Source organism: Pleurodeles waltl, chromosome 5, assembly GCF_031143425.1.
Source record: "Pleurodeles waltl isolate 20211129_DDA chromosome 5, aPleWal1.hap1.20221129, whole genome shotgun sequence".
NCBI lineage: Eukaryota > Metazoa > Chordata > Amphibia > Caudata > Salamandridae > Pleurodeles > Pleurodeles waltl.
Genome location: NC_090444.1, coordinates 425280396 through 425296963, shown reverse-complemented (window position 1 = coordinate 425296963; position 16568 = coordinate 425280396). Strand labels below are relative to the sequence as shown.

General features: G+C 46.7%; 1 protein-coding gene across 4 annotated transcripts in view; it reads left to right on the top strand.

Annotated features, from left to right (window-relative positions):
• Positions 1-16568, top strand: part of SPTBN1 (spectrin beta, non-erythrocytic 1) — a 502311-nt gene that overhangs the window by 280256 nt on the left and 205487 nt on the right. For all 4 annotated transcript variants that reach the window (XM_069234188.1, XM_069234189.1, XM_069234190.1 and 1 more), the window contains 2 exons: positions 711-823; positions 5229-5416. In XM_069234188.1, the coding sequence (XP_069090289.1) occupies positions 711-823; positions 5229-5416 (301 nt within the window). The remainder of the gene's footprint in view (positions 1-710; positions 824-5228; positions 5417-16568) is intronic.

The following is a 16568-nucleotide window of genomic DNA, read 5'->3' as shown; positions in this document are numbered from 1 at the left end:
ATGTCTTGCTGACAATCTCTTTGGCCATTCTTTGCCAGCCTTAAACCTCCAAAGAGGAGGAGAGGCCCCATTGTTTAGACCCAAGGAGAGCTCTTTGATTTCTCCATTTATCATACTAGGGACCATCAAGTGGACGATCAACTCTTTGTGGGCTTCTCAGGAACAAAGAAGGGAAAGATAGTGCAGAAAAGAACCACCTTCCGGTGGATAGTCCTTTCTATTAAAATCTGCTGCACCCAAGCTAAGGATTGAGGGCCCATTCCACTTGAACCAAGGCTGCTACTACTGTGCTGGCATGCAGAGCGCCTGTCGTGGATGCATGCCAGCAGGCTTTTATGTGGGCATCAGTGCTCATGCTCATGAAGCACTATTGCTTTGACAGTTCAGTCAGGGTGGGCATTTTGCCCTTTTTGTCCTGCAGGACTTTTTGTCTGAGCCATTCCGCAGGCCCACTACCTTGGGAGGTGCTACTTTGGTATCTGTTCTGACAGTGAGGATTCTATGATTAGAAGTATCCATATCTATTGCTGTTTCTGGTAGATACTCTGTCTAACTTCAAACTCCTCTTTACACTCCCACCTCCTTATTCAATGGACTCAAGGTCCAGAATTGGTTGCACACAAAAGGGTACATAAGAAGCATTTTAAAATTAAGACTTTTAGTAGCACTATTGCTTGCTTATTTTAATAATGCTCTTCGTTCTCTTCCAGACATCAGCGTTGACCATCCTGATGAGAAATCCATCATTACGTATGTGGTGACATATTACCACTACTTCTCCAAGATGAAGGCCTTAGCAGTGGAAGGCAAACGTATTGGAAAAGTAAGTGAGCACATGATTTTGTTAATTTGACTTCAACACAGTGCACCGTTAATTAGTACTATGGTCCTAATCTACAATATGCTGTGCTTTATGGCATGTTACTGCAGACTCTTGCAGAAGGTTCTCAAAGGTTTAGTGTAAATCAAACACCATTCTTCATCACAGGAACCAAAACAGTGTTACAATATTTGTTGTACACACAAGCAAGTATGTCTGCAGGAGTGGGAGCTGTAGGCATGTGATGTGTGGAATGAACACTTTCAGCACACCATTTCGTCCTGATCTTTGATCCACTGAATGTTTTAAGTAAGATGTTCAATTTCTACTTTATTCACATAAAATGTCATGAGTGGTTGTGTGTGTGTGTGTGTGTGTGTCTGTGTGCTTTGAAAAGTATAGTATGAGTGAGTTTGGTTCTGTTAATGAGTTGATAAATTTGCGTATACTATATACTCAACCTTTTGTGACTGGCTTGATCTAAATATTTAATAGATGCTCAACGAATGGTTGTGTCTTTGCATGTGTGTAACCTTTTTTTTAGGGTAATGTGAAAGTATAGAAGGAGCATAGATCTGTGAATATATATACAGAATTCTGTTTTTATGCTGGTTAGATACATTGGGTTATAGAGGGAAACAAAGGAATCACTTTAGTCCAGAGATCAACCCTAAACTCAAGTTGTTCTGAGTCCACATCTTCCCCCCTTAATAAAAATGCTTACTCAGTTCATTGGTGTGTATTTCACCCTCACACTGCTCTGCAGCAACAGATGCAGTTTGATGATTAGGTTCTGAACTGAAATGCCCCCTGGTTAAATAAACATTCCATTGTAACCACCAGAAAGGTGATATATGTTCTGAGTAGACACCCTAAGAAAGTGGACAATATTCCTCATCAGCCCTCTTGTTTAAGTTTAGAGAGAACACACCCATGCACCATGTTCACCTTTTTAATGTCTCAAGATTAGCACCAGTGTCCACAAAAAATGCTCTCACTAAAGTATTGCTTTAATATTGCATACTTTAAATCGTAAATGAAACAAGGTCTTGGAGGTGCCACATTTTGCAATTGCAGACAAGCCAGGCCAATTGGAGCAAGTGTGCTCATTGCTTATTTAAGTCATTGTCACTTTAAATCACTTTACAATGACAGAACTATAACATAAAATGTCTGACAAATTACTCATTGTTTCCCTGAAACGGCTAGAGCCCTCAAATCTGCCACTCTGAGGAACAATGTGCTTTGCTGCATATACACTATTATACCGCCCTCTGCCAGACCCTTTATGAGAATTCTCCCTATTACTGATCTTCACAGCACTCCAGGTTCACATAATACACTTCTCAGACCCCCTGGTAGCTACGTCACCCTCCAGTAGAGATCCCAAACATGCATTCCTGAAACATTCACTTTGCTCTACTGATTTTAATTTAGTATAGGATCCTCTCATTTTGTCTAGTTCTTCTCGCCTATCTAAAACCTGACTTATCATGCCTGATAATGCGGTGTTCCATATACTACTATAGTTGTCAATTATTTCCATTGCTAGGATTTTGATTGTTGGAAATGGCCCTTTTTGCAGGGCCATCCCCACACTTTTTGCCTTCTTCCTTCTTTTTTCAGATCTGTTTTGTTGGCTTTAGAACTCTGGGCACCTCACCACTGCTGACCAGTGCTTAAGTGCAAGTGTTTCCTGCTTAATTTGTATTGGTGATTGGTATATCCATGATTGGCATATTTGATTTACTAATAAGTACCTAGTGCCGATAAATCAAATGCTACTAGTAGGCCTGCAGCACTGATTGTGGCACCCACCGGAGTAGCCCTGTAAACATGTGTCAGGCCTGCCATTGCAGTGTCTGTGTGTGCAGTTTTAGACTGCCATGTCGACCTGGCAAATGCAACCATTCATGAGGCCTAGACCTTCTCTTTTACTAACTGTATCTAACCCATAAAGAAGGCCCAAGGCAGTCCTGTGGGCAGGGTGGAGTGTATTTAAAAGGTAGGACATTTACTGGTGTTTTACCTGTTCTAATAGTGAAATACTGCTAAATTTATTTTTCACAATTTCAAGGACTCTTCCTCCCATAGGGTAACTTGGGCATTACTTTTAAATGTCTCTTAATTGTAGTTTCCCCATTGGGAGCAGATCGAGGTGTGGAGTTTGGGGTCTCTGAACTCACAATTTTATAATACATCTTTTGGTGAAGTTGGTTTTTGAATTGCAAATGTTGAAAATGCACCTTTTAGAAAGTGGGCATTTTCTTCCTTAACCATTCTGTGCCTCTGTCTGTCTGCTGAATACACATCTGGGTCAGGACAGTCACACAAAGGAAGCTGAGGTGTGCCCTGTGTATCCTTATGGCCCATCACCAGGTTGATTGGTCTTCCTGAGCTAGAGTCGTGGGAGGAGCTAACACTTGCACCTGAATAGGGCTGTGCCTGTCCTTACACAAAGCAGTCTGCAGCCCCTTGGAGTGTGGCTGGAGCCAGGGCAGGGAAAGGCAGTGTCTTGGGCACTACAAAGACATCTCTTTGAAGTTTGGGTATGAGTACTTGACCTCTGACACCACATAGTTAGAATCCTTCTGGACTGAGGAAATACTGCCAGGAAGAAGAGATGGATGCTGTAGGAGGGAAGTGCCACTCTGCCTGTTGCTTTGTTGTGCTGGCTTGCTGCTGCTTCTGTCCTTGGAGTGAACGGACTGGACTTGGCTTTCTACATCCTGCTTCCAAAGGTTCTCCAAGGGCTTGGACTGAGCTTGCCTCCTGTTAAGTCTCAGGGACATCAGAGACTTCGCCCACCAATGCTTGAGTTCTCTTACTGAGAGTCCTGACTTGCCAAGTGGTGGCAAATCCATCTCCTGGGCCCTTGGGAGTGAATTCTGGTGCAAATAGGAAAAAAATAGTGCTTCGACTTCCAAAATGAATTCTGAACTGGCGCCACCTTCTGAGCCCCACGGCGCTGCCTGCACCGAAGCTGTGGTCCATGCTGAGTGCAACAACTGCAACCTATAATGCAGGCCTGATGCACAGTGAGAGTCCAGAGTGCTGTGTCGCCGACGTCCGTGGCACCCTACTCCAACTCTGTGGCCCCATGGTGTGATCGCGACACCTCACCTGCTGGATTCATCTACCACGTCTTGTCGTAAGGAACCAATGCCTCACAGCCAATGCCGCATCACCTTCTCTAAAAACATAAGGAACTGACGCCTTACCTCCCCTGCTTAGCAGTAATGATGCCTCACCTCTCTGGTGGCAATTGGGAACCGACGCCGCACCGGCTCCAGTGACGCCTCACCTCCCTGACTCTGTGGAGCCTGGTTATTTCCTCATCTTTTCCAAGGTACTGTAACTGGGTTCTATATGACTCTGTGGGCGACTGCACTCCCTTGTGGGTGGCGCTGGAGTGTTGGAAGCAACTTCATCAAGTCTTTAGGTTAGCCTCAGTTGGAGCTATTGTGCAACCGGTATACTACATTTAATCTTTGAAAATTCGTATATTTTCCTGTGTATGTTGGATGTGTGCTGTTTTGGTCTTGTTTTACTCAGATAAATATTGGCTTCTATTTTAAACTGGTGTGAAGTGTTTTGTGATGTGTTTTTCACTTTTACTCTGTGTGTGTGTGTGTACACATACTTTACACATTACCTCTGAGATAAGCTTAACTGCTTGAGTCAAGCTACCAAGGTTGGGGCGGGGGAAACAGGGGTTATCTGAGCTGTGCGACTCCCTTACCCTGACTAGTGAGGATACCTACTTGGAAAGGGTGCAACCTACTACCATCTAGAGACCCTATTTCTAACACTGATAAGAGACAAGAAGGTTTGCATTCAAGATGATTGACAAAAAATATGGATTTTTCAGTGAGATGCTTCAGAGTGAGTGGTGATAATTGCATGTTTCAAGGACTGGACTACTTCTCTGGAGATACAACTTAGTCACAATATTTGTATTTGATCATTGGAAGGTTTCTGATGCAAGCTGGTGGGGATGTGTTTTGCTAGTGTATTGGCAGGGCGATATTGCTTGTCAAGTTCACCACTTTGTTCATAAGCTCAGATCTAATGGACATTTGAAAATAATTGAGAATGAGGTAGGAAGGAGATGGATAGAAGAACTGATGATTCTAAGTGTTATTTGATACTGATTTGAAGATTTTCACAACAGAAACTTGTAGACTACTTCTTAGTTACATTTCTTACAGTTTAAGATAGTCTGACCAGTCAGTAAATCTTAAATATTTATTGCATTTCATTGATGTATTTAAAGTACTGTGCTCTGTTAACCATCTTAACTCATCTACACTTAGTTTTATCTTTGTTGTGATTGGAGCAGCATGGATTCATATTGTTCCACAGATTGGGTGTCTTGCTCAACTGTTGCATCTACTCCTTATTCCAGGTCCTCGATAATGCCATAGAAACGGAAAAAATGATTGAAAAGTATGAATCGCTGGCTTCTGACCTTCTTGAGTGGATTGAACAAACCATCATCATTTTGAATAATCGCAAATTCGCCAACTCGTTGGTTGGTGTGCAACAGCAGCTTCAGGCGTTCAACACTTACCGCACTGTGGAGAAACCTCCCAAGTATGTTTGTGAATCCAACGTAACATTTATGAATCAAACCTCTCAAGTCTGAGTATATAAACAAAGTGTGCTAAGTGTGAAATAATCTGATATTTCCTTTGTGTATATGAAAACAAGAAATTACAGTTATCATACCGTGACTGCACCAGATCAGTTAACTTTGTAGACACACTAAAACTTAATAGCATGTACCCCAGATTGTGCAGAGCATGGCAGTATATTGTAGGGAAAATGCCAAAAATGAATAATTGGCTTTATTTGTTTTCCATATTGATTTCTTTGGTTGTTGGGGGTTGTGGTTGTTTTAAAGAAAGGTTAGGAAACGTCTGTATGAAAAGTCAGAAGAGCTAGTGTCTCAATTCTTAGAGGACAGCTCTCAAGGTTCCAGAAGAATTCCCATAGGGAAACGTGTACTTGACAATAATACAGCAGTAAAGCATGAGTGCAGCCAGTATCGCATGCCGGGGATAAGAGATTATTTGGACCAGTGCTTGAAACTAGCATTCAAAAATTCTACTATTATTTCCAAAATATATACTTTAGGATTTTCGGTTTCCCCTTAGAAACCATAATAGGATACTATATAGACTTGCTTTTATAAAGCAGAAATTACTATAGTTTATTTCAACTGAAAGGGGATAATCATTGGTAATGTTAACCTACTTTTATCCTAATAAATGCACAAAGCTACCAAAGTACATGTGTGTGTGTGTGTGTGTGTATGTATAGAGATATATATATATACACACACTAATATATATATATATATATATATATATATATATATATATATATATGTTCGATGGCATGTGTAGCTGCAGATACACATGCTGTGCACATCCCGCCATCTAGTGTTGGGCTCGGAGTGTTACAAGTTGTTTTTCTTCGAAGAAGTCATTTCGAGTCACGAGATCGAGGGACTCCTCCCCTTTCGGCTCCATTGCGCATGGGCGTCGACTCCATCTTAGATTGTTTTTTTTCCGCCATCGGGTTCGGACGTGTTCCTTTTCGCTCTGTGTTTCGGGTCGGAAAGTTAGTTAGAATCTCGGAAAAATCGTCGGTATTGTTTGCGTTCGGTATCGGGTTAGTTACAACAAATCGACACCGACTTTGGAAGAGCTCCGGTGGCCCTTCGGGGTTTTTTCCATCCCCCGTCGGGGCCTGGTCGGCCCGGCCACGTGTCTCTTCAAGGCTGATGGAACGGACCCCATTCCGATTCTGCCCAAAATGTCACAACAAGTATCCGTATACAGATCAGCATCTGGTCTGTAACTTGTGTTTGTCTCCAGAGCACAAGGAAGATACTTGTGAAGCCTGTCGAGCGTTTTGGTCGAAGAAGACATTAAGAGACCGAAGAGCGAGAAGACTGCAGATAGCATTGGCGCCGACAGGACAAGGGCGTTTCGAGGAGGAAGAAGAAACCTTCTCCATTCAGGAGTCGGACTCAGACGAGCTTGAGCCCGAAGAAACGCCGAAAACCGTGAGTAAGACGTCGAAACATAAAACTCACGAGAAGACCACAAAAGCCCAGGGGACGTGTAAAGAAATGGCTCCCTGTTGCAGTTACCCCCCACTTTTTGCCTGATACTGATGCTGACTTGACTAAGAAGTGTGCTGGGACCCTGCTAACCAGGCCCCAGCACCAGTGTTCTTTCACCTAAAATGTACCATTGTTTCCACAATTGGCACAACCCTGGCACCTAGGTAAGTCCCTTGTAACTGGTACCCCTGGTACCAAGGGCCCTGATGCCAGGGAAGGTCTCTAAGGGCTGCAGCATGTCTTATGCCACCCTAGGGACCCCTCACTCAGCACAGACACACTGCTTGCCAGCTTGTGTGTGCTGATGGGGAGAAAATGACTAAGTCGACATGGCACTCCCCTCAGGGTGCCATGCCAACCTCCCACTGCCTATGGCATAGGTAAGTCACCCCTCTAGTAGGCCTTACAGCCCTAAGGCAGGGTGCACTATACCACAGGTGAGGGCATATGTGCATGAGCACTATGCCCCTACAGTGTCTAAGCAAAACCTTAGACATTGTAAGTGCAGGGTAGCCATAAGAGTATATGGGCTGGGAGTCTGTCAAAAACGAACTCCACAGCTCCATAATGGCTACACTGAATACTGGGAAGTTTAGTATCAAACTTCTCAGAATAATAAACCCACACTGATGCCAGTGTTGGATTTATTAAAAAATGCACACAGAGGGCATCTTAGAGATACCCCCTGTATTTTACCCAATTGTTCAGTGCAGGACTGACTGGTCTGTGCCAGCCTGCTGCTGAGAGATGAGTGTCTGACCTCATGCGGTGAGAGCCTTTGTGCTCTCTGAGGACAGAAACAGAGCCTGCTCTGGGTGGAGGTGCTTCACACCTCCCCCCTGCAGGAACTGTAACACCTAGCAGTGAGCTTCAAAGGCTCAAGCTTCGTGTTACAATGCCCCAGGGCACTCCAGCTAGTGGAGATGCCCGCCTCCTGGACCCAGCCCCCACTTTTGGCGGCAAGTCCAGGAGAGATAATGAGAAAAACAAGGAGTCGTCACTGGCCAGTCAGGACAGCCCCTAAGGTGTCCTGAGCTGAGGTGACTCTGACTTTTAGAAATCCTCCATCTTGTAGAAGGAGGATTCCCCCAATAGGGATAGGAATGTGACCCCCTCCCCTTGAGAGGAGGCACAAAGAGGGTGTACCCACCCTCAGGGCTAGTAGCCATTGGCTACTAACCCCCCAGACCTAAACACGCCCTTAAATTTAGTATTTAAGGGCTCCCCTGAACCTAAGAATTTAGATTCCTGCAACTAACAAGAAGAAGGACTGCTGAGCTGACAAACCCCTGCAGAGGAAGAACAGAAGACACCAACTGCCTTGGCCCCAGACTTACCGGCCTGTCTCCTGCCTTCCAAAGAAACCTGCTCCAGCGACGCTTTCCAAGGGACCAGCGACCTCTGAATCCTCTGAGGACTGCCCTGCTTCGAAAAAGACAAGAAACTCCAGAGGACAGCGGCACTGCTCCAAAAGAACTGCAACTTTGTTACAAGGAGCAGATTTAAAGACCCCTGCAACTCCCCGCAAGAAGCGTGAGACTTGCAACACTGCACCCGGCGACCCCGACTCGACTGGTGGAGAACAAACAACTCAGGGAGGACCCTCCGGCGACTCTACGACTGTGAGTAACCAAAGTTGTCCCCCCTGAACCCCCACAGCGACGCCTGCAGAGGGAATCCCCAGGCTTCCCCTGACCGCGACTGTCTGAACTCCATTTCCCGACGGCTGGAAAAGACCCTGCATCCGCAGCCCCCAGCACCTAAAGGAACGGATCTTCGGTGCAGGAGTGACCCCCAGGAAGCCCTCTCCCTTGCCCAGGTGGTGGCTACCCCGAGGAGCCCCCCTTGCCTGCCTGCAACGCTGAAGAGATCCCTTGATCTCTCATTGAAAACCATTGTGAACCCGACGCATGTTTGCACACTGCACCCGGCCGCCCCAGCGCTGCTGAGGGTGTACTTTCTGTGCTGACTTGTGTCCCCCCCGGTGCCCTACAAAACCCCCCTGGTCTGCCCTCCGAAGACGCGGGTACTTACCTGCTGGCAGACTGGAACCGGGGCACCCCCTTCTCTCCTTTGAAGCCTATGTGTTTTGGGCACCTCTTTGACCTTTGCACCTGACCGGCCCTGAGCTGCTGGTGTGATAACTTTGGGGTTGCTCTGAACCCCCAACGGTGGGCTACCTTGGACCCAAACCTGAGACTTGTAAGTGATTTACTTACCTGACAAAACTAACAAAAACTTACCTCCCCCAGGAACTGTGAAAATTGCACTGTGTCCACTTTTAAAACAGCTTATTGTGTTTTATGTAAAAAGTATACATGCTAAAGTAATGATTCAAAGTTCCTAGAGTACTTACCTGCAATACCTTTCAAATGAGATATTACATGTAAAATTTGAACCTGTGGTTCTTAAAATAAACTAAGAAAAGATATTTTTCTATAACAAAACCTATTGGCTGGATTTGTCTCTGAGTGTGTGTACCTCATTTATTGTCTATGTGTATGTACAACAAATGCTTAACACTACTCCTTGGATAAGCCTACTGCTCGACCACACTACCACAAAATAGAGCATTAGTATTATCTCTTTTTGCCACTATCTTACCTCTAAGGGGAACCCTTGGACTCTGTGCATACTATTCCTTACTTTGAAATAGTGCATACAGAGCCAACTTCCTACATTGGTGGATCAGCGGTGGGGTACAAGACTTTGCATTTGCTGGACTACTCAGCCAATACCTGATCACACGACAAATTCCAAAAATTGTCATTAGAAATTGATTTTTGCAATTTGAAATTTTTCTAAATTCTTTAAAGTCCTGCTAGGGCCTTGTGTTAGTCCCTGTTAGCATTTCTTTTAGAGTTTAAAAGTTTGATAAAAGTTTGAATTAGATTCTAGAACTAGTTTTAGTTTCTTAAAAAGTATTCCAACTTTTAGAAGCATAATGTCTAATACAGATGTGAATGTGGTGGAACTCGACACCACACCTTACCTCCATCTACAGATGAGAGAGCTAAGGTCACTCTGTAAAATAAAGAAAATAGCAAGGGGCTCCAGACCCTCCAAACTACAGCTCCAGGAGCTGTTGGCAGAGTTTGAAAGAGCCAACCCCTCTGAGGATGGCAACACAGAGGATGATGATAGTGACTTGGAGGGTGATTCCCCCCCACCAGTCCTATCTAGGGAGAACAGGGCCCCTCAAGCCCTGACTCCACAAATAATAGTCAGAGATGCTGGTTCCCTCACAGGAGGGACCAACAACTCTGAAATCACTGAGGATAACTCCAGTGAAGAGGACATCCAGTTAGCCAGGATGGCCAAAAGATTGGCTTTGGAAAGGCAGATCCTAGCCATAGAAAGGGAAAGACAAGAGATGGGCCTAGGACCCATCAATGGTGGCAGCAACATAAATAGGGTCAGAGATTCTCCTGACATGTTGAAAATCCCTAAAGGGATTGTAACTAAATATGAAGATGGTGATGACATCACCAAATGGTTCACAGCTTTTGAGAGGGCTTGTGTAACCAGAAAAGTGAACAAATCTCACTGGGGTGCTCTCCTTTGGGAAATGTTCACTGGAAAGTGTAGGGATAGACTCCTCACACTCTCTGGAAAAGATGCAGAATCTTATGACCTCATGAAGGGTACCCTGATTGAGGGCTTTGGATTCTCCACTGAGGAGTATAGAATTAGATTCAGGGGGGCTCAAAAATCCTCGAGCCAGACCTGGGTTGATTTTGTAGACTACTCAATGAAAACACTGGATGGTTGGGTAACTGGAAATGAAGTGCATGACTATGTTGGGCTTTATAATTTGTTTATGAAAGAACACATTTTAAGTAACTGCTTCAATGAAAAGTTGCATCAGTATCTGGTAGACCTCGGACCAATTTATCCCCAAGAATTGGGAAAGAAGGCGGACCATTGGGTCAAGACTAGGGTAACCAAAACTTCCACTGGGGGTGACCAAAAGAAAGGGGTTACAAAACCTCCTCAGGAGAAAGTGGGTGACACTAGAAACAAAGAAAAAGAGTCCTCTGTAGGCCCCCAAAAACCAGACCAGGTGGGCGGGCCCCAAGACACAACCCAAAACAAAGGTGGGTACCAGGGTAAGAACTGGGATGCCACTAAGGCATGGTGCCATAACTGTAGACAGACAGGGCACCACACCAAGGACACTTCTTGTCCCAAAAACAAACCCCCTAGCAAAATCCCAGGGGTGACCAGTGTAGCCATTGGGGATGACTCCTCAGATGAGGCGGTCTTCAGAGCCTTCAACTGGAAAAAGGGCCCAACAGGTGAGTTGGAGATTCCAGAGGGAAGTAGACACTTCCACCACCTACTGGTGAATGGAATCCAAGCCACTGCCCTGAAAGACACTTGTGCCAGTCACACTATTGTGCATGACAGGCTGGTGTTCTCAAACCAGTACATCCCAGGTGAGACTGCCAGAGTAAGAGTTAGCCCAGACAGGGTCACTGATAGGCCTGTGGCTTTTGTGCCCATAGAAGTGGGTGGGACTTTTAGCTGGAGAAGGGTGGTAGTCAGTACAGACCTCCCCCTTGATTGTCTCCTTGGAAATGACTACCCAGGGGTTAGTCAAAGCCCAAGAGAGGAACTGGTCCAGTGCCAGTCCTCTCCCAAGGATTCTGGAGGTCTTGCCCCTGCAGTAACTGCAAGTAGGCCCCAGAAGAAAAAGAAAGGAAAACAGAGTAGGCAAGGTGGACAACCTTTAGCCAAGGTTCCAGCAAGCCAGGGAGATTCTGCTCCAGTAGGGGAGAACTCCAAAAATGGCACTGTTAAAGTCCAACCTGACCCACAAGAAGTCCTGGCTAGTCAGGCAACTGTTAAGCCTGAGTGGGTGGCTCCTCAGCTAACAGAAGAAAGAGTGGAAGAAGGGTGTTTACTACACGATGTGGTAACCCCCCACTCTAATACAGCAGACAGGCACCCTGAATCCAAAGAAGCCTGTAACTTAGCCCCTTTCCTTGTAGGTGAAGAGCTAAAGGTGTGGTTCTGGGCACTGACAGCTGTCAGTGGCCTCTGCTGGGTGTTAGCCTTTATGGCTGCACTATCCTTGGCATGGTGGTCTGACCCCATGCCAAATAGCAAGTTAGGCCCCCTGACCCTGTTGGTCATGGTGGGGTTACTCCAGCTCTGGGTAACCTCTTTGGGTAAGCTAGGGGTGACCCTGGCTAAGATAAGATTAGCAGAGGTGGATACCTCTAACCCCAAAATAGAGAGAATGGGTGGAGACATAAAAAGTACAGACAAGAGGCAATTCAGACTAGGTCCTATCACTGTGGAAGTGGGTCAGTTCCCCAGAGGGAATGACCTGAACAGGAGGATGTAAGGCAGAGTAGGCCCTGCAACAAACCAGCCCATTTCCTCTACTCTTCCTCGCCTGACAGACTAGGAAGACTCTCCCAGCTTTGGCTGAGTTTCCTGGCCTGTGGGCTGGGGGGGGCTTGTGTAAAGAAATGGCTCCCTGTTGCAGTTACCCCCCACTTTTTGCCTGATACTGATACTGATGCTGACTTGACTAAGAAGTGTGCTGGGACCCTGCTAACCAGGCCCCAGCACCAGTGTTCTTTCACCTAAAATGTACCATTGTTTCCACAATTGGCACAACCCTGGCACCTAGGTAAGTCCCTTGTAACTGGTACCCCTGGTACCAAGGGCCCTGATGCCAGGGAAGGTCTCTAAGGGCTGCAGCATGTCTTATGCCAACCTAGGGACCCCTCACTCAGCACAGACACACTGCTTGCCAGCTTGTGTGTGCTGATGGGGAGAAAATGACTAAGTCGACATGGCACTCCCCTCAGGGTGCCATGCCAACCTCCCACTGCCTATGGCATAGGTAAGTCACCCCTCTAGTAGGCCTTACAGCTCTAAGGCAGGGTGCACTATACCACAGGTGAGGGCATATGTGCATGAGCACTATGCCCCTACAGTGTCTAAGCAAAACCTTAGACATTGTAAGTGCAGGGTAGCCATAAGAGTATATGGGCTGGGAGTCTGTCAAAAACGAACTCCACAGCTCCATAATGGCTACACTGAATACTGGGAAGTTTAGTATCAAACTTCTCAGAATAATAAACCCACACTGATGCCAGTGTTGGATTTATTAAAAAATGCACACAGAGGGCATCTTAGAGATACCCCCTGTATTTTACCCAATTGTTCAGTGCAGGACTGACTGGTCTGTGCCAGCCTGCTGCTGAGAGACGAGTGTCTGACCTCATGCGGTGAGAGCCTTTGTGCTCTCTGGGGACAGAAACAAAGCCTGCTCTGGGTGGAGGTGCTTCACACCTCCCCCCTGCAGGAACTGTAACACCTAGCAGTGAGCTTCAAAGGCTCAAGCTTCGTGTTACAATGCCCCAGGGCACTCCAGCTAGTGGAGATGCCCGCCTCCTGGACCCAGCCCCCACTTTTGGCGGCAAGTCCAGGAGAGATAATGAGAAAAACAAGGAGGAGTCACTGGCCAGTCAGGACAGCCCCTAAGGTGTCCTGAGCTGAGGTGACTCCTACTTTTAGAAATCCTCCATCTTGTAGAAGGAGGATTCCCCCAATAGGGATAGGAATGTGACCCCCTCCCCTTGGGAGGAGGCACAAAGAGGGTGTACCCACCCTCAGGGCTAGTAGCCATTGGCTACTAACCCCCCAGACCTAAACACGCCCTTAAATTTAGTATTTAAGGGCTCCCCTGAACCTAAGAATTTAGATTCCTGCAACTAACAAGAAGAAGGACTGCTGAGCTGACAAACCCCTGCAGAGGAAGAACAGAAGACACCAACTGCCTTGGCCCCAGACTTACCGGCCTGTCTCCTGCCTTCCAAAGAAACCTGCTCCAGCGACGCTTTCCAAGGGACCAGCGACCTCTGAATCCTCTGAGGACTGCCCTGCTTCGAAAAAGACAAGAAACTCCCGAGGACAGCGGCACTGCTCCAAAAGAACTGCAACTTTGTTACAAGGAGCAGATTTAAAGACCCCTGCAACTCCCCGCAAGAAGCGTGAGACTTGCAACACTGCACCCGGCGACCCCGACTCGACTGGTGGAGAACAAACAACTCAGGGAGGACCCTCCGGCGACTCTACGACTGTGAGTAACCAAAGTTGTCCCCCCTGAGCCCCCACAGCGACGCCTGCAGAGGGAATCCCCAGGCTTCCCCTGACCGCGACTGTCTGAACTCCATTTCCCGACGGCTGGAAAAGACCCTGCACCCGCAGCCCCCAGCACCTAAAGGAACGGATCTTCAGTGCAGGAGTGACCCCCAGGAAGCCCTCTCCCTTGCCCAGGTGGTGGCTACCCCGAGGAGCCCCCCCCTTGCCTGCCTGCAACGCTGAAGAGATCCCTTGATCTCTCATTGAAAACCATTGTGAACCCGACGCATGTTTGCACACTGCACCCGGCCGTCCCAGCGCTGCTGAGGGTGTACTTTCTGTGCTGACTTGTGTCCCCCCCGGTGCCCTACAAAACCCCCCTGGTCTGCCCTCCGAAGACGCGGGTACTTACCTGCTGGCAGACTGGAACCGGAGCACCCCCTTCTCTCCATTGAAGCCTATGTGTTTTGGGCACCTCTTTGACCTTTGCACCTGACCGGCCCTGAGCTGCTGGTGTGATAACTTTGGGGTTGCTCTGAACCCCCAACGGTGGGCTACCTTGGACCCAAACCTGAGACTTGTAAGTGATTTACTTACCTGACAAAACTAACAAAAACTTACCTCCCCCAGGAACTGTGAAAATTGCACTGTGTCCACTTTTAAAACAGCTTATTGTGTTTTATGTAAAAAGTATACATGCTAAAGTAATGATTCAAAGTTCCTAGAGTACTTACCTGCAATACCTTTCAAATGAGATATTACATGTAAAATTTGAACCTGTGGTTCTTAAAATAAACTAAGAAAATATATTTTTCTATAACAAAACCTATTGGCTGGATTTGTCTCTGAGTGTGTGTACCTCATTTATTGTCTGTGTATGTACAACAAATGCTTAACACTACTCCTTGGATAAGCCTACTGCTCGACCACACTACCACAAAATAGAGCATTAGTATTATCTCTTTTTGCCACTATCTTACCTCTAAGGGGAACCCTTGGACTCTGTGCATACTATTCCTTACTTTGAAATAGTGCATACAGAGCCAACTTCCTACAGGACGCCACCGCCAACAGGCCATGGCTTAACCCGAAAAATAGGTGACCGATCATCGGCACCGAAAAAGGGCACGCTTGTGTCGAAGTCATCCGACTCCGGTCGAGATACCGGCACACAGCAATCTCGGGCCCGAGACAGCGGCTCCGAGCAAGTTCGGCATCGAGACAGTGGCACCGAAATGGGTCGGCACCGAGACACCACGACGCCGAAAATAAAGAAGGTTTCGTCGGAGCCCAAAAAAGGCGACCGAAAAGGTTTCGATTCCGAAACACCCAGCCTCGGAACCGAAAACAGGTTCCTACACAGAGGAACAGGGGTTGTCCTCCCAAATGCAAGGACATAAGTTCGGACAAGAACTTGAATCAATGGAGCCAGACTACACTCAAAGGAGGCTCCACATTCAAAAGGACACAGGGAAGATAAGCACTCTTCCCCCAATTAAAATGAAAAGAAGACTTGCCTTTCAAGAAAAGGACAAGCAGCCACAGGCAAAGGTGGCAAGACAAACAACTCCGCCACCATCTCCACCACCATCAATACACACATCACCGGTAGCCACTCCACCATTGATACAATCCCCGACTCATACTGCAATGAGTCAAGATGATCCCGACGCATGGGACCTTTATGATGCCCCTGTATCAGATAACAGCCCAGACTGTTACCCTGCGAGATCGTCGCCACCTGAGGACAGTACATCCTACACGCAGGTGGTCTCAAGGGCAGCTGCTTTTCATAACGCCACCTTGCATGCAGAACCGATTGAAGATGATTTTTTGTTTAATACACTATCCTCTACTCATAGCCAATACCAAAGTTTACCTATGCTCCCTGGAATGCTAAAACACTCCAAACAAGTATTTCAGGATCCTGTGAAAGGCAGGGCAATAACTCCAAGGGTGGAGAAAAAGTACAAGCCACCGCCAACAGACCCTGTTTATATTACACAGCAGTTAACACCAGACTCTGGTTGTAGGGGCAGCTCGCAAGAGAGCAAACTCTCACACCTCGGGAGACGCTCCACCTCCAGACAAGGAGGGTCGCAAATTCGACACTGCAGGGAAAAGGGTTGCAGCACAAGTAGCAAAACCAATGGCGCATTGCCAATTCACAAGCACTTCTGGCAAGATATGATAGAGCTCATTGGGACGAAATGCAGCATTTCATAGAACACTTACCCAAAGAGTTCCAGAAAAGGGCACAACAAGTGGTGGAGGAAGGACAAAGTATCCCAAATAATCAGATACGGTCAGCAATGGATGCAGCAGATACAGCTGCTAGGACTGTAAATACTGCAGTAACAATAAGAAGACACGCATGGTTGCGTACGTCAGGATTCAAGTCGGAAATACAACAAGCCGTGCTGAATATGCCTTTTAATGAACAGCAGTTGTTTGGGCCGGAGGTGGTCACTGCTATTGAGAAACTTAAAAAAGACACTGATACGGCAA